We start from the raw sequence: 27,635 nt of genomic DNA, 5'->3' as shown, positions 1-27,635 counted from the left end.
GTGTGACTCAATAAGTCAGTTACCATAGTTTAAGTTCATAGGAAAACTGCAAAACAGTGCAAAAGACATGACTTAGAATTATCCCATAAGAGAAAAAAGGGAATTGGGCTATTTACATGCTAAATCTCAAGACCATTGGTTGAGGGTTGTTCCCAAGGGTGTTAATTAACAGGAACTTCCATACTGTCTTATACTTAGGCAGCACAGCCTCCCACAATTCTGGGGAGAAGATCACACATGCTTAGAGTTGCAGGTACGGACCTCTGGCATTTGTAAGAGCACACTGGAAAGTCCACAGCATGAAGCAGGATTTAATAGCGCCTCCTACTGGGATGAAGGCAAGAGTGGGAGAAAGAGACTGAGAAAGTGGCTGAATCTGAAAACTGGAATCATCAGAGCAAAGTGCCTAGGAGAGAAGAGTGATAAGCTAGGGACAAGGTTTTAAATCTGAGAAGTTAGTCGAATCACACACAGGCAGAAACACAACATAGCCCCAGCTATTCAGTAAGCCAAAAAGCCAAAGAGCTCTGGCAAGAAAATGTTAATAGAGAAGGAAGCACCCATGGGTGATATATGCAACTAATGAATCATTGACTACTACATCAAAAATATTGATGTACTAATGATCACTATAGTGGCTAAATGAACCAAATTAAAAAAAAAGGAGAGAAGAAGAAGCAGGTTGTGCTAATATAAACAAGAGGAGTTGAGATAAAGGGAGCCAAGGTAGTGGGAGACCAGTATGGTCTATGCAAGTGTGAGGCATACCAAGAAGCAGTGACTTCCCAATACACCCAGACCTAGGATACATCCTTGTCACATCTGCTTCAGCTTCCTGGCCCTACAAAGGCCTCTGACCATGTCTAGCAGCTTCCCACACAGCCAAATAGTACCCAAGGTGACCACCAGCAGGAACGAGAAGACGTTCAGCAGGTACTGCTCATGCCACAGCTGCTGCAGGCCATGGGGCTTGAGGTGGGCCACACCCCTTGTCATGCTGAACACCATACAGTAATTACTCCAGGCATGGAAGGACTCCTCCAAGCAGCAGTTCGTGGCCCTGCTGGGTTTTAGATCCCATTAACAGTCTGAGGAACATCATAAAAATACATTCTAGGAAATGCAGATATGCAAACACATACTCTTCACAATTTTACATTTCTAGGGGTTCATGAGGCCCAGGAGCATCACTGTGTTGCTTGAGTCAAGAACCCCTGATGTAGAGGACTAGTATTTAGTTATTCTTCACTTGTTCAACAATTACTTATGGAGTGCCTACTGTGTGCAAAGCAGTGAGAGAAGCCAGGATAAATAAGAAAGATATGAACCTACTCTCATGAAGCTTACATTCTAGTTGGAAGAAATAGTCAATAAACAATAAACTAATGAACAGAGTAATTACAAAGTATGACACGTGTTGTGAAGGAAATTATGTGGAATGGCTGGCAATGATCAGAGAAGGCCTCTCTGAAGTGAAGACATTGGAGCTAAATGGAAAGAATGTTCTAGAACAGCTAAGGGCAAAGACCTCTAGAGGAAAGAATGACGTGTTTGAAGAAGCAAAAGGACACCCCTGTACCTGTCCAGAACCTTACTTTAAACATCTCAAGAGAAATAAAAACTCTAAAAAGAGAAACTTGTATAAGTTTCTTTTAAAGACACAAAGTTCTTCCTATCATCTGCCTTGAATTTGCCTTACTGAAATATAAGACTCATTCTTTAACTTGATATTCAGTAAAAATAGGTCAGCTGGTATCTTAGTTCAGCTGAGTTTTAGCTTATATGGGGGTGGAGGGGAAAGACCTTCCAGCCAGTTCCCCTAGTGCTACTCCGAGGGCTACATACATATCTTTTGTCTCCCATGACTTGCTTCATCTTTGGAGCCAGGGCTCCTTTGGAGCTGCTCTATCAGAATGGAGATACCCAGGTCTTTGGCTTCTACTTGGAGTAGAGTAGAGTCTGTGAGGAAAAGAATCCCCACCACAGGCACATCATGATGAATACATTCCATCATGCTATTCTGCCCTCTATGAGAGACAAATAGGTGAATGCTGGGGTGAGCTTGGACAAAGAAGAAAGAAAGAAAGAAAAGAAAGAAAGAAAGAAAGAAAGAAAGAAAGAAAGAAAGAAAGAAAGAAAGAGAAAAAAGAGAAAGAAAGAAAGGGAAAGAAAGGGGATGCTGGAGAAAGGATTTGGCGCAATTGGAAAAAGAGCAATGTCAGGAAAACATGCAGGGGATTCTAGAGGTGTTTGGGAACAATTTAAAGAGTCAGTTACTTGGAAGACACTCTATGAGCACTCTCAGAAACATGGGTCTAAAACCTGAACCAAAGAACAGCTAAAGCTAAGAATGCAGAGAGAGCAGTAAGTTCAGCATATACCACCATTCATCCATTGATCCCTTTATTGTGTCTCTACGTCATTTTAAAGCAGGGCTTATGTCTTATACTTTAACACTGCCAGATCCTGTCATACTGTCTCTCCCTTATTTGTAGCAAAATAAAATGTAGATGAGGAGGAGCTTATTTAGCCCAAGGACCTAGAAACCCTTAAAGTACTTTTGGTAAATGCAATTTGCTGGCTCTACCTCTGGCTACTGAGATACATTTGCAGGGACGGAATAAAAAACGTGTATCTCCAATTCACTGAGTGATTCTGATCCAGTCTGCAGCTATGCACAAGAAGCATCCCCAGAATGCAGCAGGGGCCAGAGAGAGAAACCCCCTTGAAGATGCGGTAGGACAGCTCAGACAGAAAAATGAGGAATTTTAATCATATTAGGAAGACACCATGGCCCCTAGGTCTCTCGCACTCTTGGTGAGAAGGAACTGGGCCAGTGCCTGTAGGGGGTTTGTATGTAATCAGCAGGTGGCTTCAGGCCACTGCACAGCAGCAACATCCTTTCTGCTCTGCATACTTATGTCTCAGAACATTTATAGGCATTTCTTGGAAGGTGTCTGATCCTGATCACCTACCAATTGCAAGAGGCCACAGTAACCCCTCTTGAATATCACTTGTGGCTACAGATAACCGGTCTGGGTTACAAATGAATGAAATGACCCCAAAGTGACGATCTCTTCTGGTGCTTTGACTTCTGCTAACAGATGCTTTCCTTTTCAAGGGTGGTGTAGTGCCCAGGTAGGGGTGACCGCTGCAAGCAACACTAAAGAAAATGTAACTGGAGAGAGAGAAGGGCAGAACAGCTGCTGCCTGTAGGAGGAAGTCCTTGCCCACGAGGTCACTCTGAGGAAGTCAGTCCACAGTTTTCACACTGACTGCCAATTTGACACTTCCAAATCACCCCTGGGGAAGGTGGGCAAAGACAGTATTCATCTTCTTTAGGACTTCCTCCACCTTTTGGTGTGTACCACGGAGCCCAGCGTCACAATAACAAAACCTACATCTGCAACTTGTCAGTGAAGCTCTCAAATTCTTGAGAGAACAGAAAAAAAGAGTCACACTATTCATGCAGCACACCTCTGAACTCTCTGGGCTTCCTTTGTTTAGGATAAATTGAAACCTTTCTTTTCCCTAGGATAACATGTGCTGGATGGCCTGGAAGAAAGTGATTTTTCTGAGCCTTGATTTATCCTTTTTCTCCAGGATCACAGCATTGGTGTTTCCTTTCCCTGCGGGCTTTACAGCTGGATAAACTGTATTTCAATTTCCTCTCTTGTGGGTCAGGAGGGAAGACAGAGACAGTTTTTGATTGTATCCTCCAGAGGACTCTGTGAACACCTTCCCGCATCCAGTACTATGGGCTTTCCCCAGAGGAGACTGGGAGGCAGGCAGGATTCCCAAATGCTCAGGAGCTGGATCTCATCCACCCTTGCGAGGGAGGCAGCTAGAAGATGGTCAGAGAGATACATGTGTTCAAATGATACAACATGGTCTCAAATTCTCAGTTTTCTAAAGGTTTCCAGTGACCTATGTGGGCTTGGCCACCAGGCAACCTAAGTTCATGGGTATTTGTGCCCCTTCCAGCTTCCAGTCTCTCCATGATGTTCTGCGGGTACACTTTTGAGAGGATCTGTAATCTCTGCTCTCTCCTTTTTCTGTTCTTCCAGAGTTAGCCACTCCTCATGCACTTGAACTCCTTGCTTCCCCCATGGTAGTGGTTGCTATAGGATCAGGGAGGACTTAATGAAAAAGATGGTGGTAAATCTCTCAAGAATGCATAGAAAGCTATAAGCCAGACTGAAATGTAGAGCATCAAAAATACAGAAGGAGCTGGATCTTTGCCTCCCAGTTAACACTAGCCAAGAAGGCATGCGTCTGGTTTTTCGGTACTTGTTAACTGAGATGTAACGATAATAATAAAAAAGACCCGGGGCACCCAGGTGGCTTAGTCGTTGGGCATCTGCCTTATGCTCAAGTCATGATCCCAGCATCCTGGGATCAAGCCGCACATTCTCCCTCTCCCACTCCCTCTGTTTGTGTTCCCTCTCTCGATGCCTCTCTCTGTAAATCAACAAATAAAATCTTAAAAAAAAAAGACTCAGTTAGTCATGCCTAACATGTGTCAGACACTGCAATGAGACTCTTAAAAACATATATCCAATCCTGTCAACAATCCTGAGTGCCAAGTGCTCTTTCACACCCCAGAAACTGAGGCTGAGACCCAAAACACTTGTTGGAGAGAATATATGAAATAAATGGCAGAACCAGGATTCCATTCAGGCTGGGTCTGACCCTGAAGTCCAAGTTTTTTCTATTACACAACATCAAAACGGACTAACATTTGGAGAGAATGATGATTTCCATGTATTTCTCTTAGAATACTCATAGATGGACTCTTAATGAAAATATCTTTCCATTTGCTGTCTCACTTTGGGGTTTAGCACAGACTGTGGAGGGAAAGAGTAAAAAATAGAGTTTGCTCCACAGTCAGTTTTATAGACTCGGTCAAATATTGAGTCAGTATAAATACAGTTTGGGTGTGTTGAAAATGCAAATTATGAGGATTCACACCTAGAGATTCTGATTCAGTAGGTCTAGGGTGGGGCCTAGAATCTGTATTTTCTATAAGTGTCTCAAGTGAACCTGACAAAGATGAGCTAAGAACCACACTTTGAGGAAGACTAATCCAGAGCATAGTCAGCATAATCCTGAAGCACCAGGGTAGAAAGGTACAGCTCCCTAGAGCTCTCTATATCTCCTGGGGTTGGGCTGGGAAAGGCTCTGACAAGGCAGCATGTATGACTGTTAAGATGCCTACAGTAGAGAACCAATTATTTCAGAGTACCCAGTGCCCATGTGTCTCCTTGTTTCTATGAAAAATGAAATATCCAGTTGTCAGATATGCGAGCTGAGCAAATTATTTGGACAAACACAACTTATCAAAACTGGCACTAGAAAAATTAGAAATTTTAAATATCTCTAAATAGCTTTAGTTTCAATTTTTTTTTTACAAAAATTGATTTCAGAACCAAAAAGCTTTTCGAAAAGAAACTTCTAGAAATATAACCTCATAAAATACAAGAAGAAATTACAATTGCAATGGAGTTTTATGAGGCCAACCTATCCTTCAAAATATTTTTAAACGGAATCCAGCAATATATAGAAAACATAGTACATCGTGTCCAATTCTTCTATCCAAGGATGCAAGGTCAATTTAAGTCAAAAATTATCATTATAATTCACCTCAATAGCAGAGTAAAAAGGAAGTTTCATATGATCTCCTCAATAGAGGCAGAACAAAACTTTAGCAAAATTCAACACCATTTTATCATAAAACTCTCAATATCGCTAGGTATAGAAAGTAATTTCTTTGGTGTGATAAAAGGCATATGTTGAAAAAATTCTTGATCTATAATAATACTTTAATGGTAAAATACTGAACTCTTCCCACCTAAGACAGGAACAAAGTAGAGAGGTCTGCTCTCACCACTTTTATTCAACATCATGGTATAAACTCTAGCCAGAACAATAAAACAAGAAAAATAAGTAAAAGAAATAATGATTGGAAAGGCAAAAGAGAGAGTTGTTAGTTGTATGAGACACCATCATCTATATAACCCTGTGTGTCAGGTTCTGTACTTGGTGCAGAATCTGCTTGAGATTCCCTTTCCCTCTCTCTCTCTCTCTGCCCCTCCCCCTGTTTGTTCTCTTGCTCTCTCTGTCAAATAAATAAATAGTAAATCCTTTAAAAAAAAAATCCACCTGGATTTAACCTTTGTCTGAGCAATTTCTATCTGTGCACTAAAGGCACCATCATAAGAGTGATTCCTTACATCCAAATGGAGCACAAAGGTTTTACTCACCTGAGTATTGGTTCAACAGGTTTGACCATTAAGCTTGCAATATAAACAGTGTAGGGAAGCAGGGGCCAGGCAAAATAAAGGCAAAGTCAGAATTAACAAACCATAGTTCTGCTTTCAGTTAAAGATAAAGTAGGTCTGACCTAGAGCCTTCTGGGAAACATTCCCTGATAGAGTCATCAAACTGAGCATGAATATACAATTCCCTCAAGGTCAAAATGAAGAACATCAGAGAGTTTTTCTCTTGGCCTCAGAAATCCATGTGATCTGTCAGGGAGAGTAGAATGCTGGAACCTAAGACACAGGCCCAGGCAGATCAAAATTCATAATTTCAAATGTGCTAGCAAGGATGGTCACAAATGGCCTTCCAAGTTTCTCAACAACCAGGAAGTGCAGCAGTCTGTAGCATAACCAGCCCTAGGTCGAAACTCTCATTCTTTAGGGAGCCCATCCTGTCTGTCCTTCCTAACACATGACTACACTGAGTTGCATGTAGAGCTTCACGACCTTTAAAAGCTTTGTAAATGAGTTCCTGTGGAAAAGGGAAGGAAAGAGGGAAGGGAGGGAGGAAGGAGTGAAAGATATTCGATATTCATGGACAGTGTTAATCTTGAAACATATGAAGGAATCTTGGCACCAGAATTGAATATCTTGAAAGCATTTTTGATAATAACCTGTCTTATTGGTCTCTCCTGAGAACTTTCTGCTCTAGATGCTGGTTTTTTCTTGATCTCCATATCTACCATGGCATTTTCTTGTTTTTTTCTTTGCTACAATTCTTCCTGATGCTTAGAATGCCCCTGTTTTCCTCCCTCTTCCTTTCTTCCCCTCATAGAAATCCTATCCATCTTTTGATGCTCTTCCTTCCCTGGAAGATGTTACCAGCTATAGCTGGTGCATATGATCTCTCTCCACTGGCTGAATGCTGGAGCTCATCCATGATGCTCTGTATGACCTGCAATTCTATATGAACTTTGCTCTCAAATGTACATGTGTGTAGGATTTATTTTCCCAGGGCTGTAATCATCTTGATGTCAGTGTCCCATGAACATAAGTGGAAAACAGCATTTTCCATTGGAGAAACCACTGTAGAAGCCGTGTGCCTGTGATGGCTGCTGGCTTGCTTTCAACTACTGAGCCAATGGATGTCTTCACACTCCACTGGCAACAAATCATTCAAAAAGATCACTGTTGCTTGGGCTTCCCATGTAAGGGTCAGGGAATAAGGACTTTGAACTTTTATTTGCCTCTAAGGGCCTCTTCTTTGATACAAATTCTGAAATCTTGCTGAATATCAATGCTCCGTGTTAGTTTTTTTGTTTTTAGATTTTATTTATTTATTTGTCAGAGAGAGAGAGAGAGAGAGCGCGAGCACAGGCAGAGTCAGCGGGAGAAGCAGGCTCCCCGCGGAGCAAGGAGCCCAATATGGGACTCAATCCCAGGACGCTGGGACCATGACCTGAGCTGAAGGCAGCTGCTTAACCAACTGAGCCACCCAGGCGTCCCTCCGTGTTAGCTTTTACTTGAGCATTTACTGTATTTTATTGAAGATTCATTTACTTTTCTTCTAATAATATTTGAACATTTGCTAAGGTGATTCTTTACTGGTGATTCAGGATCCACAAAGTGAGCTAAAAAATGAGATTCCAACTAGGATACAGGCAGTTGACTTATAAATTGAAGATCAGCCATCAGCTGCTTGATTTCCTTTTGTTAAAGTGAAGACCAAACACTTAAGGAGAACCCATAGCCCTGCCCTATGCCCTCTGGTAAGCGGTGAAGGGAGAGAGAAACATGGCTCCACAGGGAAGGTCTCTACCCTGACTGTGTGCTATAATTCCTGGGGAGTTTACATAATTTATATATAATTTACACAAGACTTTCTGAAAGTGGGACCCAAACACAAGTATTTGTTCAAAGTTCCTCAGGTGATTCTAATACGCAGCCAGGGTTGGAAAGTGCCAACCTGAGAGAGAGAGAGAAAGCAAATACGCATTTATCATAACATAAGGACACAGGGTATACCACTATTCATGTATATTTAAATGGTTCAACTATTTTTTAAAAATATGTAATTAATTTATTTATTTGAGAAAGAGAGAGTGGTGGGAGGGGCAGAGGGGTTGGGAGGGGGTGAGAGAGAGAATTTCAACTGATCTCTGTGCTAAGCACTGAGCCTGACTTGGGGCTCAGTTTCACGACTCTGAGATCACGACCTGAGCTGAAACCAAGAGTCAGAGCCCCCTTTTAAAATTTAATTTTACTTTATTTTGTGTGTGTATGTTCCAAAATTCATTGTTTATGCACCTCACCCAGTTCTTCATGCAATATGTGCCTCCTTAATACCCACCACCAGGCTCACCCAACCACCCCCACCACACCCCCTCCGAAACCCTCAGTTTGTTTCTCAGAGTCCAGTCTCTCGTGATTTGTCTCCCCCTCTGATTTCCCCAAGTGAGTCAAGAGTCAGAACCTTAATGAACTGAACCATCCAGGTGACCCTGGTTCAACTATTTTTAAAAATTTGTTCAGGAGAAAGAAGAAGATGTAAAGAACTAATGTTGGGACTAATGTTAAAAGTTCACTTCCAATGGAGAAAATTCTTTCCCTGAGGATAATTTCTGACAATTACTGGGGACAAGAGAGAGGAAGTTGTTTTGCCACTTCAGCAGTACAATGGGCAGGGCAGGCTTCTTCCAAAAGGACAAGATTATCAGGAGAAAATAAATGGGATCAAATGGGCAGTCAGTTTAGTAAGTTTGACAGGGTGTTCTGATTAAATCGGAGAGCAGGCAGACAACTACTTTAAGCCAGAGAGGAAGCCAAGGAGGCTTCTTGAATTCAATGATCAGGATAATCTTCCTAATTACATCTGAGGCAATAGCAAAAGTTTCAGTAACTATAAAAAACTAGTCAAGTAAGATGTAACTTATTATTTGACCTAGTCTTTTCATAAATCTTCACCTTTCAGTAATAAATGTTTACCTTCTGTCTTCTATGTGCTATACACTCTAATAGATTCAGTGGATCCAGTAGTGTGCAAGGAAAACATGACCTTTGCCCTGATGGAGCCTATGGTTTGCCAGGAGAGGCAGATATTGAACAAATCATTACAAGTAAAAATTATCAGTGTGTTAAGTGTTTCAAAAGAAAGAGCTAGGCATTTGAAAGTGTACAAACTACGTACTTAACTTAGCAATTAGTACCATGATTCTCTCTGTGTGCTACGACCAATTACACACATATATCAGAGGGGATATATTTTAAAAATTAAGAATTTTTTAAAAAATGTTTAAAGGAGCACTGGCTGACTCAGTTGGTAGAGCATGTGACTCTTGATCTCAGTGCCATGAGTTCAAGCCCCACGTTGGGCGTGGAGCTTAGTTAAAAAAAAAAAAAATTAAGGTAATACATGGAATAGCTTTGAAAAATTCAATTCATCTGGTATAAACTTTTGAAAATTAGCAAATGAAAATATAAACATTAACTTAATATGAGAGAGAAAAGATTTGCAGAAACACATTGCTAGGACTTGGAGGTCACACTCTGAAAGTGTATGTTCCCATCTAGTTGGAAGACAAGAGAACAGAGGGAAGACTTGAAGATTTTTTGTTTGTTTTTCCAATAGCTTTCATTCTCTGCTCTGTGTCTAACCCCTACAATGCCTGGCACATATTAAGTCCTCAGTAGATCTTTTTAATGAAAAAGAGAAAGCACAAAAGTAAGTGCTAAGTCAGCTGTATAGATAAGCTTAAAGGAAGAAATGAGGTAGATAAAATAGATTTTATGGAGGAGGCAGTATTTAAGAAATGCCTTGACTAGTGAGTCACATCTTTTCTCAGAAATAAGGGAGGAGCAAGGGCATGCTACTTAACACAGAGCATGATTTTCCTCTCTGTGATTTCATACTTAAGTACTTTCTTGTCATTTTGAGTTTCAGATGAGTGGAATTTCCAAGAGTCAGTCTCATGACTTACAGTCTGCAAGGCTGAAAATGAGTCTTAAATAGCCAGATTCCAGTTCCACTGTAAATGAATCTTAATGGCCATCTTGAAGTTCTGCAAAAAGAAATCTTTGTAAGTGACCCGCATCAACAGAAAATTTATGAAAAGAGAAAGGAGGAGAAAGAAGTGAAACTGAGTGACTAACTTTATCCAACAATGAAATGGTGAACTGTCCATCACTGTCCCTAAGCTGGAGACAATAAAGGCAATTAATTGAGGGGAGTTTCGTAAGGTGAGATTCATCCCAATTTTTAAGAGTAATATCTGCTCAGCCAGGTTTGGAAGCTGAACAAGCTAGGAATGTTTGCCAGCATACCATATCCACAGGACTGTCTGGTGTGATCAGTTCAGAGATGAATGAAATTGTTTGATTCGTTCATTCATTCATTCATTCATTCACTTACTCACTCATATTTCTCAAAAAATGATTGCTTTATTTTTGTTTTTAAAAAAACCTACTACATCCCAAGCAAAGCTTCCTTTAAAAGGTAATCAGAATTAATCTTGAATTCCTATTTATAGTCTTCTGGAGGAGACCAGCTGAAAATTTGGTATTTTTTTTTCTCTTTCTTTTTAAAATCAAAGAGACAGAAGAGAAAAACTAATCAAATATATCACAAACCTAGATTAAAAGAAATGTTAAGGGACCCAATTTTAGTTCTTTCCCTTATTTATAACTCAGAATTTTCTTTTTCTTTTCTCTCTTTAATAACATCTCTATTGAGTGATAATTCACATATCCTAAATTTATTCTTTAAAAGTATACAGTTTAGTGGGTTTTAGGATATCTGCAGAGTTGTACAGCCAACATTTCCTCACCCCCAAAAGAAACTTCATATCTATAGGTAGTCACTCTCATTGTTCTCTTACTATCACTTAGATACTATCTTTAGACACAACTGCCTTTAGTTCTTTGAATACATTTCTAATGTTCTTTGAATACATTTCTAATCACAGGCTTAAAGTAGCTGGATATAAAAACCAATGCCCAGAAGTCAGTTGCATTTCTATACACCAACAATGAGACAGAAGAAAGAGAAATTAAGGAGTTGATCCTATTTACAATTGTATCCCAAACCATAAGATATCTAGGAATAAATCTAACCAAAGAAGCAAAGGATCTGTACTCAGAAAACTATAGAATACTCATGAAAGAAAGAGGAAGACATGAAGAAATGGAAAAATGTCCATACTCATAGATTAGAAGAATAAATATTGTGAAAATGTCTATGCTGTGTAGAGCAATCTGCATAGTCAATGCAATCCTTATCAAAATACCATCAACTTTTCCACAGAACGTGAATAATCCTAAAATTAAATGGAACCAGAAAAGACTCCAAATAGTCAAAGGAATGTTGAAAAAGAAAAGCAAAGCTAGTGGCATCACAATTCCGGACTTCAAGCTCTATTACAAAGCTGTCATCATCAAGACAGCATGGTACTGGCATAAAAACAGACATATAGATCAATGCCAGAATAGAGAACCCAAAAATGGACCTTCAACTCTATGGTCAACTAATCTTTGACATAACAGGAAAGAATATCCAGTGGAAAAAAGGCAGTCTCTTCAACAAATGGTGTTGAAAAAATTGGACAGCCACATGCAGAAGAAAGAAACTGGACATATCTTTACACATACAAAAATAGACCCAAAATGGATGAAAGACCTTATTGTGAGACAGGAATCCATCAAAATCCTTGAGATGAACACAGGCAGCAACCTCTTCAACCTAGCTGCAGCAACTTCTTGCTAGACACGTTTCCAAAGGCAAGGGAAACAAAGGCAAAAATGAACAATTGGGACTTCATCAAGATCAAAAGCTTTTGCACAGCAAAGGAAACAGTTAACAAAACCAAAAGACAACTGACAGAATGGGAGAAGATATTTGCAAATGACAAATAAAGGGCTAGTATCCAAAATCTATAAAGAACTTCTCAAACTCAACACCCAAAGAACAAATAATCCAATCAAGAAATGGGAGAAGACATGAACAGACATTTCTCCAAAGAAGACATACAAACAGCCAACAGATACATGAAAAAGTGCTCAAAATCACTCAGCATCAGGGAAACACAAATCAAAACTGCAATGAGTTACCACCTCATACCAGTCAGAAAGGCTAAAATTAACAAGTCAGGAAATGACAGATGTTGGCGAAGATGCAGAGAAATGGGAACCCTCCTACACTGTTGGCAGGAATGCAAACTGGTGCAGCCACTCCGGAAAACAGTATAGAGGTTCCTCAAAACTTGAAAATAGAGCTACCCTAAGACCCAGAAATTGCACTACTGGGTATTTACCCCAAAGATACCAATGTAGTGGTTTTAAAGGGCACATGCACCCCAATGTTTATAGCAGCAATGTCCATAGTAGCCAAACTATGGAAAGAGCCCAGATGTCCATAGATGAATTGATAAAGATGTGTTACACACACACACACACACACACACACACACATATACACATAAAGAAGATTCACAACACACACACAGAGGATGGCTTGTTACACAGCCATCAAAAAACAAAAAAAAAAAAAAAGAAAAGAAATCTTGCCACTTGCAACAATGTGGATAGAACTAGAGGGTAATATGCTAAGCGAAATATATCAATCAGAGAAAGACAATTATCATATGACCTCACTGATATATGGAATTTAAGACACATACAGAGGACCATAGGGAAATAAAGGGAAAAAATAAAACAAGACAAAACCAGAGAGGGAGACAAACCATAAGAGACTCTTAATTTCAGGAAACAAACAGGGTTGCTGGAGGGAAAGAGGGTGGGAGGATGGGAAGACTGGGTGATGGACACTGGTGAGGCTATTTGTTGTGGTGAGAGTGTGTTCAGACTGATCAATCACAGGCCTGTACCCCTGAAACAAGTAATACATGATATGTTAATAATAAAAAAAATAACAACAACAAAGTCTTTGTCTAGTAGAGCCACTATCTGGGCTTCCTCAAAGATCATCTTTGTTGCATAGCTGCAATTAACTCATTTTCATTTAGTTTTTCATGTATATATCCATTATGTTGGATAAATAAATCTATTGTTTATTGAATTGTTTATGGTTGAGGCTATTATGAATAATGTGGCTATGAGCATTCTTATATGTATTTTTGTCCACATAAACACATTCTTGTGATATATTCATTGCTAAGCCCAAAGTCTATTTTTCTATGTTATCTTCTAGAAGTTTTATAGTTTGGTGCTATAGTTTAAGGCTTATGATTCATTTGGAGTTAACTTTTGTGAAAGGTGCAGTGAGCAGTGTCTAGATTTTTTTTCTTTTGGCATGTGGCTGTTCAGTTGTTCAGACATCATTTGTTGAAAAGACTATCCTTTCTCCATTGAGTTGCCTTTGTTCCTTTGTCAAAGATCAATTGACTATATGTGGGTCTATTTCTGGGCTTTCTGTTCTGTTTCACTGCTCTGTCTACTCTTTCGTCAATCTCACAATGTTTTGATTACTGTAGTTGTATAGTAAGTTTTGAAGTGTAAATTCTCTTTGTTCTTCTCCCTCAATATTGTGTTAACTCTTCCAGGTCTTTGGCTTTGCCATATAAACTTTGGAATACTTGTCAATATCCACAAAATATCCACAAAATAACTTATTGGAATTTTGATTGGGATTGCATTGACTCTATAGATCAAGTTGCAAACAACTGACATCTTGACAGTGTCAGGACTTTCTGTGAACATGGAATCTCTAGATTTATTTAGTTCTCTAATTTCTTCCATCAGTTTTGTGCTTCTCATACACATTTTATACATATATATGTATATATAGATAGATCATCTATATTTTATATACATTGTTATGTTTATACCTAAGTATTTCACTGTTGGAGCTACTAATGTAAATGGCATTGTGTTTTTAATTTCAAATTTCACTGGTCCATTTGTTATATGCGAAAGTGATAGACATTTGTATATTAATCTTGTACCCTGCAACCTTAGTATACTTGCATACTCCTTGAGTTTTTTTGGTCAATTCTTTTAGATTTTCTACATAGACCATCGTGTCATCTGCTAACAAGGAGTTTTAATTCATCCTAAATCTGCGTCTCTTTTATTTCCTTTTCTTGCCTTAAATTGCATTAGCTAGGACTAATATAAATGGTACTGTGTTTTTAATTTCAAACTTCCATGGTTGCTTTTGGTATAAAGGAAAGCAACTCTATTTTCTTAGCCTGGCTAGGATTTAACCAATTTTATTGATATTTTCAAGCACCCAGCTTTTGGTTTTGCTGACTTTTAATGTTGTCCTGCTTTAAATGTCATTGATTTCTAATTTTTGCAACACTTACTTGTTTTAATTATAAACACTGGGTAAATAATATAGAACCTAAAGTACACACATTTAATTATTTATCTTAAAATATTTTGTTTGGGGTGCCTGGGTGGCTCAGTGGCTTAAAGCCTCTGCCTTCAGCTCAGGTGATGATCCCAGGGTCCTGGGTTCAAGCCCCACATTGGGCTCTCTGTTCAGTGGGGAGCCCGCTTTCCCCTCTCTATGTGTCTGCCTCTCTGCCTACTTGTGATCTCTGTCTGTCAAATAAATAAATAAAATCTTTAAAAAAAAATTTTGTTTATACTGTCCACTATTTGTAAGGAACAAAGAAAGCCTCAGGGTCCTTAGGAGTTTAATCTCAAAGATGGTATGAAATGAAACACATAATCAGCAAAATTCTTAAGAACTTGTAGAAATGTACTTTATTTCATGCAAAGCCACATAATTTCCTATATTTTAATAGCTAATCAAATAAACATTTCAAAAATCCATTACATCACAATAAGTTAAAATACTACAAAGCAATTGCAATTCCACAAGTTTATCAAAACCAAACCGAGAGAACATTATGCACAGATAAGGCCAAAGATGCTAACTTACTTATAGGTAGCACTTTGCAGCTTTTTCCAAATACATATTTGAAAATGTAGTGAGAATCTGCAGAAAACAATAGTTAAATCTAAAACCCATTGGTCAGATATGAAAACATTTGTCATTATGTATCAGGTAGTAATGGCTGATTAAAGATAAATTTGGCATCATGCACCAAAGATGAATATAATAAACAGGTAGAAAAATTATGATCAGATGCACATTTGAAGACTATCTTCTATTTTATCTAATCCACTGAATTAGATAAATAACAAGTACTTTATTAATGCAACACAGAAATTGAGCTTTTGGTATACTTCTCTTGGGAACTGACATATTTAAAAAGACACTGAAGGGGTGAAGGAATATTTCAAATTCACACTACACTATTGAATTTTAGAGTATTGCCCCAAGGAAATATGATATGGGCAGAACTTATTTGAGAATGATTTTTAAACTATTATAAGCACTACAATTAGTTACTACAAAAACATTTTATAGAAATTAAATACCAGAAAGTAACATCAATATTAGAGCTCTTTTTTTCAATACTATAATTTATAAATATATATTAGATTACAGTAATTTAAAAGACATGTCCACATGTTCTCTACTTTCTAAAATGAGAAAAATCCTTTTAGGCTGCTTTTAAAGTATGGACAAAAACAAATCCATTGGATTGCTTTTAATAAAATAAAGACAAGTCTCTCCCCTCCAACTTGGTGTACTAAGTAGGGAAGATGCTAGCCAGCATTCTTTTGAGAAATTCAGCTCTAAATGACTCGGTTGATAGGATTTATATCAATAATATTGACTCAAAATTGTGTGTACAGTCAGAGTAATAAATTATGATTTTATATATGTCTGCCGTAGTAAACCACTTTTTCTACTCTTTTGCACTAAGTACAGAAAAAAAAACTTTCATAAAATGATTTGAGATCAAGATACTTACTCACCAAAGAAATGATTTTTGGAGAAAAAAAGTTACTTCTCCCCAGGGAGTGTGTTAAAAACAAATGTCTTTTAGGTTATCAGTAAGAAGAGGAACATGTCAATATTCTTGCTTTATTAACAAATTTAAAAATTAGAGCAAGGCTTCAATTAACATCAACAGACAAATCTTTTGACAATGGTAATAAAATTTTAGGAAGACCAGGCTGAGTGTGAAAGGAATTAGAGGTGAGGTCATGTTCCCATTGATGGGGCTGAGGATGGGGCAGGGCTAGTGCCTGCTTTGCTGGGGAAATGATCATAGGGCCTGGTCTCCAGCAGTTGGGATAGGGGAAGACACAGCTTTGTCTTTAAGCTCTGAGCATGAAAAAGTCCACTAGGAAAAAGAACCCTACATGGGGTTGAACCCTACATCCTACATGGATGGAGGGAATTTGTATTTTAGAAGGCCTCCTGTAACCCTCTTGTATTGTTCTAACCTCTCCTAATGAAAACTTTGACAATCACGTAGGTTATTTACAAATTCCTTCTCATGAAAAGGTATCTCAAGGTTCTTAATCTTTCTGGTTTTGTTTTGTTTTTAACAATCACTGTTTTTGGAAATCCATTTTTATGCCAAAACCTTACACTGAGAGTAATTCATTTTAATGAAGTGCCCTCTTTAGTAACCTAAAGCCAAGACACTGAGCCAGCATACGTCACATTTACGTTCAGATGTTGCTTCGGTGTCTAGAAAAATCTGTTTCTCTACTTTAGGTGCAATATTGTTATTCAAGCAGTGGAATATGAAATCAGAACTAGTTCCTTTTGAGTGTACTGATCAGCAGAGACAACTGTGTACACACAACAGGAAAAATCTGTCAGCACATTAAAAGTCGTACTGTGAAGAGAGGCTTCAGAAAGGAAGAAAGGTGTAAAAGGAATGAGGAAGGAAGAAAAGAAAGGAAAGATAAAACTCTAAATCCATTTACTCCTTAACATTTAGAATTTAATGTAATGTGATCCATTACATTTTGGAGATTCAAGTATGTTAAGATTTTTCAGGGACATGTTTTGCCTCTTTAGTGCAAATATCCTTGTGATTTTCAGGCACAGTCCACTCAAATCACAAGTATAAAACTCACATGACTGAACAGTGTGAACTATAATTATGGAGAGTTTACTTTCCTTTAAGATGGTAATCAACACACCATTAAGAACATTCCCTGACCCTATTACAAGATAAAAAATGAGGTTTGTTATTGTACATAAATGAAATTCTTTCATCCATACACTGCTGTATACTTAAAACACACACACACAAATTAACGTCCTATCCACACTTAATTTCGTTTGGGTACATGACCAGTGTAAATTTAAGAACTGATACTCTAATAAACAGCAGAGCCCCAAAATAAATCAATTTGCAGTATTTACTTTTGATGGCATGGATTGTCCAATTTTCTGATCTATTTTTTATAAATGGAAAACCCTTGAATTTTCTGATTTAGCTCTTACCACTCTTGTGAAATGAGGACCTCTTGTGTGTTGAAAGTACTCGAAAGCCCTGTATTCATATGGTAAGAGAGCAAATTCTAATAATTAGGCTTATACCTTATTTCTTATTTTACTAATGATGTTTATAAAAAAGCTCCACTGATAAGAACAAGTTATTGATGTAGCAACAAAAGTTAATTAGCAACGTACAGGTGATTAGTGAAATTAACAGATTATTAATGATTACTTTCTGCAATGGTTATTTTTTAATTATTGGCTTACTGAATATCCTTACCTAACAATTATTTAGAAAAATAATTTAGAAAATTTAATCAGAGATCTATTATTACATACGAAAGACATCAAAAGCAAATTATCAGAAGTAATTCTTTAGGAAATTACTTTGCATTTAAAGTATATGAATTTAGTAGTAATGTTTTACAGTAGATGTCATTATATTTTAATAAGCTTCCCCAAACAGAAAACTTCTGTTCTTACTCCACCTTTTTTTTAAACAAGGTGGCTTAAAAATTTTTAATTTAGTTCCCCCCACCAATAAACTCTTTTTTTTCATGGATTAAGTCATTACCTTATAAGCTCAAATTTGCCCAGCCAGGTAACCTTCCTATATGATCATCTATAAATCCTGTAAGATAAATTCTGCTTAAAAAGTTGCACGCTAGACTTAAACAACTAAAAATTATTTTGGAAGTAACTCAGAAGTCACAAAAGGAGCTATGTTATTTGTACTACCTATACTTCAATTATTATAACCATAAAAATTTCAATAATAAAGTCAAGTAGTACATTCCGTTACATTGTCCTATCAGTTTATTTTACGGCATTATAAGTTATAAAAGTGACTGGATAATCTCTTTTTCTGCTTCTATTTCTTCTACAGCATCTGGGTTTCATGACAAAACCTGATAAGAAACAACGTTATACTTAAGGAAAATATTCCAAGTTAAACCCAAAGACCAAATACACAACAATATACTCTTTTCAAAGGATTTTTGATTAATCAGTCTAAAAACAGTTTTTGCTTTGGGGACTTAAAGGCTTCTCTGTAATTATAAGAAACTGAACCCCTCTCTGGGCTGATCATTTCTCCATCCACCACCTTCAAGTGCCACCGGGAAAAGTAGCACAGGTGACTGTTTTTTGTTGTTTGTTTGTTTTTTAAACTCTGGCCTATCAACATCAACTCAATGCCCTCACAATAGTTTTGTGAGGTAGATCAGTAGGTAAATAGCAAGTATCATCTTCATTTCACGAATGAAGAAACTGAGGCACTGAGAGGTTACATAATTTGCCAGAGATATTCAATGGTCAATCATAAAATTACAAAGAGTACCAAATGATTTCTGCTTCTGGCCTACAGTTCTCTAATCACACGTTAGAGTGAAAGGCTGCATGTGTGTGCTCAAATGGGCAGCCTGTATAACCTTTGACAGACAATAAAGTCTATCCATCTATTATTATTTTAAAGGGGATCTAACCTCAAAGATCATAAAACTGAACAAAATCAGCTATTTAGGATGATGCACCATTCCTTTCGGTATCTGCATAGAACTGTCTCTTAAAAATGTGCGTGATAATACTAAGTAAAAAGCAAAATAAAAAATTTGAAATTATGATTCAAGGGAAGATTGACTTCAAGAAATATACAATCATATTGTTAGGGTAACCAGATAATTCATTTTCAAACTGGGACACTTCAGAGTGAAAGCCAGCACTAGTAAAAGTTACACAGAAGAGCAGGTTAAGTTAAGCTGAGACTGTTGGGACAAACTCACCGAGAGTCACCACGGGATGAATCCACAGCGGGGATTCTCTGAGCTGCAAACATTTCGGGGACATAAAAAACTCTCTGCAAGCATGCTGTGCTCAACTGTGCAGTATTCACTGTGCAATAAAACACTGATGATTTAACATACACCCAACTTTGGTTTCAACACAAAAGTTTAAAAAACCCACTTTAAAATCATAAGCATGTTTAACAAAATTATTACACATAAACCACAATTTAACTGTTAACAATAACAGTAAGTGGATTCACATTTTACCTTTAAATAACCAAATGTTATTTGCCACAAGGCATCAACAGTCACCTTTAAAAATCAGAGAATTTCGTGGGGACTCTTTGGCTGCTTAAAAAAGAAAAAAAAATTATTTACCATTAATGCTTTGGATTCTCTTTGAGTGGAATGATCAATACTTAAATCAATATACTGAATGATAAAGGTGAACATTTCTCCCTGAAATGAAAAATTTTTACAAAGCAATACCAAAAGCGTAAAGCAATTTCCAGCTACTAGACAAGACTGAAAGAATAACACATCACCCGATTATAGTACACATGCCAAAGATACTAACACTATCACTTGAAGTATAATCTTAATTATACATGCAAAAACCGCACTAATTTGCATACAGAGTTGAAAAAGAGCTTTCTACATTCAGTTATGTCTGGTAAGTAAGCCTTGTTTTAAGACATGGGTTCTGGAAATACCATCGTTATCTGAGGTCTCCATCTCTTGGTGAAATACAGGATTAACATATTGTTTAGAAAGAGCAAAAATATAAATCACAAAAATAGAACTGTATGATGTTATTTAGGCATGACTTTTGGCTTTCTTGGATCTGTAAAACAACTTTCCTGAAAAAATTAACCTGAAACAAACCAAACTACATGTTCTCAATCTATACTGATCTTTCTCATGAACTGAATCCTTCCACTACACTCTGACTTCTAAGGCAGATGCTTCAGGAATCGTGTATAATAAAAAAGATGACACTCTATCCGATGGCCAATAAACTATTATTACTAAGATGTGAGTAACTTCCAGTGCCTTTTTTGTCCTGACACTTTTTACTAAGAGTACATATAAATTCTAGGGCATACATATGTTCGTAAAGACTGGATTGATGTGTTGATCTTGGTCAGTTCCAAAAATTCTCTCCGACTTTACACATCATCAAATATTCCGGTTCGAGACATGGAGAGGTATCGTCCCCCAGGCTGATACCTGAAAGGTGGATAAAGAAATGATCTGAGGTGTCAAAAATAACAAAGGAGGAGAGAAAAACAAGGACACATTAAAAGGAAGTGACTACATAATTTGTAAGCATAATTTGTAACATCTATTCAGTAGCTGGAAGTCGAAACTTACAAAGACATTATCCCAAGGGGACTTACTTAACTATAAATTAATCAATAGCTTTTTTAGAGCCTAGAAGACACGTATGACATGGAGAGAATAAAAAGAAAGGGACAGGGAGATGCAAACACATCATGGAACTGAAGATTTCATAATCACTCTTAATTGTTCAACAGAAATAGAATGTTCTAGGGTTTTTGCTGTTTACAGAAATACTGTAGAAATTTCATCACGCATTTGATATTTTGTTTTTGCTTAATTATTTTCACAGAGCACAGTGGCTAAAAGCACAGACTCTACTGCCAGAGTCCTGGGGTTTGAATGCCTGGCTTTACCATTTGCAAGCTGTGTTACTCTGGGTAAGTTATTAAGCCTCTCTGGATTCAAATCTGATTGGATTTACAACCATAAAATATAGTATTGTTGGTGATGCGCTTAGAATAGTGTCTGACACCCAGTCATGGCTATGCAGCTATTGCTAAATATGATAAATTTCATAAATGGGTTCATTAGAAACAGGCATATAAACATTGTTAAGATCCTTACTATCAATTTCAATTTTTCTTATTTAGAATACCACTAGTAGTTTACAGAGATAGCAATTTCAATTATCACCATAGGATGATATAATTTTTCAAATATAAAAGCATCAGCAGATATAAAATGTTAACAAAGTTGATTAATATGGTTAATATTAGCAATAAAAATGAATATTTTTCTTGTGTTTATCTCATCAAGTTGTATGCTAGTAAAATTTCAGAATGCTGGAGCCACAATGCCCCAGCCAGAGCTTACCTTTCTGATTTAGATTCAAGAGGATCATCAGTAAATGTTTCTGCATTAAAATCCAAAGGTTCTACATCTTGGAGGAGTTCTATTCGGTCTCTTTCAGTCCTATTATTGGCCCTGGTATATTTGGATGTTGCTGTGAACGGAGGAAAAAATGTATATCTACTTTTCTATTGTCTTTATGGGTCAGTCTATGGACTCATGAAAAAAAGTCAAGATTATAAACAATCTGAATTTTGATTGTGAAGACAACAATAAGAAAAGATAACTACTTGATTCCTTTAAAATCAGATTAAAATGAAAAATAGTATGATAGGAAATAACACAGAAGTTTCTCCCTTGTAGCTAGTCTAAGCTCAGAAGCAGGTACAACATAAAGATTCAATTATTATGAATCAGAATCAATATTTAACATATGAATTATTTCATTCTCAAGTTTCAACTGGTTTCATGGTGAATCCAGGGGTCCTGTATCTCAGTTCTCGGCTAGAATTTCTTTAACATGTACTCAACTCAAGCTCTTCAAGAAAGGCCTGAGTCTTCTTGCCAGGAGACAAGAGTTTAGGCAAGCTAAGTCCAACAGAAATAAAATGCAAACATAATATTTACTTATAAATTTTCTAGTAGCTACATGAAAAAAATAAAAAGGAACAGGTGAAATTAATTTTAATAGACTTAATTTAATTCAATATATCCAATACATTATCATTTCAACATGCGGCACCAGCCTCATTGTAATTGCTCAACGGCCACCTGTGGGTAATACCGATCATCCTTGTCAGTACAGATCTACTGAATTCTCCATTCTCTCTATGTGGATGGGCTGGGTTTTCTTCATAAACAAACCAAATTTTCACAAAGTTCTTCTGAGCAGTCCAATAGCTTCAAAAGAACTTTGTGATATAGCTCTTTTTGAAAACTTTAGGCAAGCCAATTCAATTCTTACACTTTTGTCATCTTGGACTCTGACCTTCATCTCTTCTCTCATTCATTCAGCAAATATTGGTTGCCTCCCACATTCCAGGTTCTCTTCAAGCCAGCATCCTAAGGCATTGTGTTTCCTTTTCTCTTGAAGATTCTCCCACACTCCCACATCTTCCTACCATGTCAACCTCTACTTAAACTTCCAAATCTTTGTAGAGTCCCCTCTCTTTTTTCCTAGTTTTTTTTTTTTTTTTTTCCCCAAAGATCTTATTCATTTATTTGACAGAGATCACAAGTAGGCGGAGAGACAGGCAGAGAGAGAGGGGGAAGCAGTTTCTCCGCTGAGCAGAGAGCCCGATGCGGGGCCTGATCCCAGTAACCTGGGATCAATGATCTGAGCCAAAGGCAGAGGCCTTAACGCATTGAGCCAACCAGGTGCCCCGCCCCCTTTTTAAAGATGTTACCTGAAAGAGAGAGAAAGAGGCAGAAAGAGAGGGAGAAGCAGGCTCCCCACCGAGCAGGGAGCCCGACACAGGGCTCGATCCCAAGGCCCCGGGATCATGACCTGAGTAGAAGGTAGACGCTTAACTGGCTGAGCCATGCAGGCTCCCCTCTTCCCTCGTTTTAACTAAACCTTTAGCTCTCTCCCATGTCTTCTATCCTAAATCTCATTCAAACACATCCTTTCCTCCTCATCTCCAGGATCGCTGGTTATCTTGGGCCCTCATTTCTTTTTTCTTTTTCTTTTTTTTTTTTTTTTAAGATTTTATTTATTTATTTGACAGAAAGATAGAGAAAGCACAAGTAAGCAGAGTGGCAGGCAGAGGGAGAGAGAGAAGCAGGCTCTCTGCTGAGCAGGGAGCCCAATGCAGGGCTTGATCCCAGGACACTGGAATCCTGACCTGAGTCGAAGGCAGACAACTGGGCCATCCAGACGCCCTTAGGCCTCACTCATAGATCGCATTACCAAAACAGACATTAAATCGATTCCTTTGTCTCACTTCCCTGGAAATCATGCTTGATGTTCAAATTCACCTTCTGAAACCAAAGATCTGAGCATGCTCCTTTCCCGAATGAAATCTTAACTTGATTTGAAAGTCTTCACTTCTGAGCATGGTAATAGCTACTGCCCAGCTGTCCCTGCAGCTTCCCCTCTCATCAGGCTCCACATACTAAATTTAAGAACTTGTGACAGAAACAAACCTGCATTCTCCCAAAGGTTCTCTTAAGTCACTCATTCATCTTTCTGTCTAAAACCCCTTCACCCGGCAAAGTACCATTCACTCCCAAATGCTGAGTTAGTATTACTCTATCACAGAAATCCTTTCCCTATAAAGAACTCTTTTTCGGGGCGCTTGGGTGGCTCAGTTGTTTGGACGACTGCCTTCGGCTCAGGTCATGATCCTGGAGTCCCAGGATCGAGTCCCGCATTGGGCTCCCAGCTCCATGGGGAGTCTGCTTCTCCCTCTGACCTTCTCCTCACTCATGCTCTCTCTCACTGTCTCTCTCTCTCAAATAAATAAATAAAATCTTAAAAAAAAAAAAAAAAGAACTCTTTTTCTATTCCCTCGGTTGAGTTCCCTCAGCATCGGGAGTGTACCCTTCTACTCTCTCAGCATTCCTGCATCTCCCCCAAAGTCAAACCTCCTTTGCCATCTACTCTGGGCAGAGTTATGGGCAAAAACGGGTTTCTTACCACCCTTCCAGGGGCAGATGGCAGGGTCAAGGGATATGGGGGGGGTATTTAACCCACTGGCAAATGTCTTCTACTTGGTTATCAGTCCCTCACAAAATTAATTGGCATCCCAAGGACAGGAAATTTATCTTCTCTATATCCCTTATACCTGGGAAAGTATCTGACATAAGGGTCAGTCAGAAAATGCTTAAAAAATGACTGAATTGCCTACATCTACTACCAGAAAAGTAAAGAACAACAACTAGATAAATCGTAGAAATCAACACCTGCCTACAACATGCCTGGGATAAGTACTGGTATTATTTAGGGTCGTAAGATGACAACTATTCATGCGTTGTCCCAATTCTCCATATCTTATCAGAAACGCATACTTGAGTTTCCCTTTCCTTCTATACACTGAGGGATGAAAAAGGAAAGGCAATGCAGAACCACCTCTACAGTTCTCTAAAGGCATTTTTGAATGGACGCCTTCTCAGTCTCTATGCAAGCAAGTATTAGGAAAACAACTTCTAAGGGAACTAGAAAAGAAATGACTTACATCGGGTGGTACTAAGATCTGAGAGGCTTGACTCTTTCGGGTCAACATGAACATTTCTGTTTCTGGTAGAATCTTCTCTACTGTGTCCATAACGTTCTTTCCATTCCTAAGACAGAAACGCAAATAAATATGTAACAGAGGAACTCACAGGCAGAAAGTAATTCATCAGTGTCAACAGACCATAGAGTTAGAGAATTTAATTTAGTTACTTTTATCAGAAATTCACCAGATAATCAGTATGATTAGCATAGTACCGTGAAATTTTTCAAAAATAATTTTTGTCTCCGAACTTTTTTCCAAATGAAAATTTATAGGTATGTTTGCTAGCTATAATTCACCTCTTTAGTTCTTCTGTTTAAAATGTCAAAACAACATGACAGCTACAACTGGCTTACCTTGCCCACATAAAAGTTATGTGAATTAATAATTCATGAGATAACAAAATTCTCTCCCATATAAATAAACTACAAATATCAGAGACCTGAAAAATCACTTTCAAAAGCAAAATTAAAGTTGTGTAAAAACATGGTTAGATAGGTATAATCAAACCATATGAAGTGGGATGCTACTCAGTCAATTCTTAGAACTGAAAGGAATCTTAGAGGGCACCTTGTTCAACCTCTCCTGCCATGTAGGGTTTCATTCTAAAATAGCCATGCCATTGGCTCTCTTATTAGATGACATGGAAGTTTCTATTGCAAGCAGCCCATCGCAGTTTTGATAAACTGAGGAAGATAGAAATTTTCACCAAGAGGTGAAATCTATCTCCAGTAACTTCCACTCTCTGGTTCTAATTATGTCTTCTGAAATAAAGAACAAAGCTCCTTTTTACACGACACACACTAACAAATATGAAGACAACTATCATGTCTCCTTCTCTGAGTCTTCATTTCTCCAGTATAGATATACCCCAGTGCTGAAAATTTGTAGTAACTGTTGACTAAATTTTTCTAATTTTCTGCCTTTTCACTCTCTAGGAGGTAAGGACTGAAGAAAAATTGAAGAGGAATACAATTAATGTCATATGACCAAAAAAGCGTAACAATTTCAAAGCAATCAAAATGATTTAATAGCAAGATTGCATGAATTTATTAATTCTCTCATTAAGTATTCACACAGCACTGACCTTAGGCAAGAAACTGCTAGATGTTGGACACAAAGTAATTTAATACTAATGACTTTTTAGAACAGGTCTACACTGTTCCCACTGTTCTTTGGTCTTTAGCCAATTCTAAATCAGTAAAATTCTTATAATTACTTCACATTAGTCTTTAGGTTACAGCAAATTAACAAGTACTATACTTACTCTTCTTCGATTTTCACCTTCTTCTTGCCTTTGCCTTTTTCTCTTCTCTAGAGACAGAAAAGTGATCTCAAATTTGGTATAACAAATTTAATTAATTAATAAATTTAATTAATTATGGAGTAGCTGAAGTAAAGATATCAGGCTATGACCAATTTCCTTTAAATTACTACACAGTCAAAAGTAATAGGTTATTGTTGGAAAGGACCTTAGAGGTGAACTAATCGACAGAGAATACCTCCCATATTTTTGTTGGAGATGACCTTTAGGCCTTGTCTAACAATTTTAGTGAGGAAAAAGTTCTTCCTCATGGTGATCTCAAATTCTGGATAACTTATTTTTCTTCGCCTTACCTTCAAAATGAAGTTGATACTTCTTTCTGCATAAAAGTCCTTTCCCTTATTCTCTTCAGGTTACAAACTCAGTTTTGTTTTGGGGGGGGGTGTTTGTTTTTGTTTTTATTTTTGCACAAGATACATTCTACAACTGCATAGTTCTGGCTGTCCTTCTCTAAATACCTTCTAACTTATAAGTTCTACTCTTGAAGTCTTACCCAGGACTGAATATGATACTTCAGATAAGATCTAATTAATGTTAAAGGCAGTAGAACCATTATATCAACTAGACCGCACCTTTCTAGGAGAGAATTTGAAGGATACAACAGCTTCTATTGAAGCTACAACATATTTTGGCTTACATTTAACTAATGATCACACAAAAGCTCCAGACCTACATAGAGGAATGTCTAGGAACCAATGTCCCCACACTCGAGTTTTGTTTTCTTTTTTCCCTGCCATCACTCAAACACCAGGAATTTTGATACATTCAGGGATTTTGATACAATCGGGATTAGATTCTAGTGGAGGGCCATGTATTCTAACAGGATGTTAATGTTCATCACATTCTCAAACCCAGCCTTGGCCTGAATGATTTCCTGTGCAGTATCAAATCGATAATTCTTTCAACTCATGAATTTCATAGTTGTACTGAGCCTGGCAAAGCTCTTTCCACAAAAACACCAAAATGACTCCAATGCCATCCAAGAACATTATTTATGCTTTATAAATAAAGATTATGCCATCTTTATTTCTTAAAGAAGGCTGAAACCCCCATTTGTTTTCAAATTATTTTTGCTATGAAGACTGTACATAGATTTTTAGCTAAAAAACATTAATTTCTCTTTCTTTTAATATTTTTATTTATTTGACAGAGAGAGAGCATGCACCCAAGCAGGGGGAGCAACTGAGGGGGAGAGAGAAGCAGGCTTTCCATTGAACAGGGAGCCTGATATGGGGCTCGATCCCAGAACCCTGGGATCATGATCTGAGCCAAAGGCAGATGCTTAACTAACTGAGCCACCCAAATGCCCCCCAAAACATTAATTTCTTAAGAGAGATTGAAAATTACAAATTCTACAAACACTAATGTTGTATTTTGAGTCTTAGTGCTTTCCTTTCATTAATTTTAAAAGACAAATCTTACCTCGTCTGATTAATTCTTTTCCTTCATCAACCAAGTCTGATGTCATATCATTATCTCCCATGAACTGCTGGAAACCAAGTAGATTCAAACAACGGGTTCCCAAACTAATAAGAGTAGATTTTTTAAAAGACATGCATTATTTCTCATTGTAAATGTTTAGAT

At 37.6% G+C, this 27,635-nt stretch overlaps 1 protein-coding gene and 1 pseudogene across 4 annotated transcripts in view; both read right to left on the bottom strand.

Moving 5' to 3' along the window:
- Nucleotides 1-241: 241 nt before the first annotated feature.
- LOC122894178 lies at nucleotides 242-19,429 on the bottom strand (annotated as a pseudogene).
- The window catches only part of LMBRD2 (LMBR1 domain containing 2), a 43,421-nt gene continuing 30,747 nt past the window's right edge, over nucleotides 14,962-27,635 (bottom strand). For 2 of the 4 annotated variants that reach the window (XM_044232724.1, XM_044232734.1), the window contains exons 14-18: nucleotides 27,474-27,577; nucleotides 25,995-26,041; nucleotides 24,689-24,794; nucleotides 21,537-21,666; nucleotides 14,962-20,633 (exon numbers count right to left, since the gene is read on the bottom strand). In XM_044232724.1, coding sequence (XP_044088659.1) covers nucleotides 20,549-20,633; nucleotides 21,537-21,666; nucleotides 24,689-24,794; nucleotides 25,995-26,041; nucleotides 27,474-27,577 — 472 coding nt within the window. In that variant the 3' untranslated portion in view covers nucleotides 14,962-20,548. The remainder of the gene's footprint in view (nucleotides 20,634-21,536; nucleotides 21,667-24,688; nucleotides 24,795-25,994; nucleotides 26,042-27,473; nucleotides 27,578-27,635) is intronic. The other 2 variants (XR_006382198.1, XM_044232744.1) reach the window with 2 other exon arrangements.

Source organism: Neovison vison, chromosome 1, assembly GCF_020171115.1.
Source record: "Neovison vison isolate M4711 chromosome 1, ASM_NN_V1, whole genome shotgun sequence".
Taxonomy (NCBI): Eukaryota; Metazoa; Chordata; class Mammalia; order Carnivora; family Mustelidae; genus Neogale; species Neogale vison.
The sequence above is the reverse complement of the archived record's forward strand: the minus strand, read 5'-3'. Positions and strand labels throughout refer to the sequence as shown.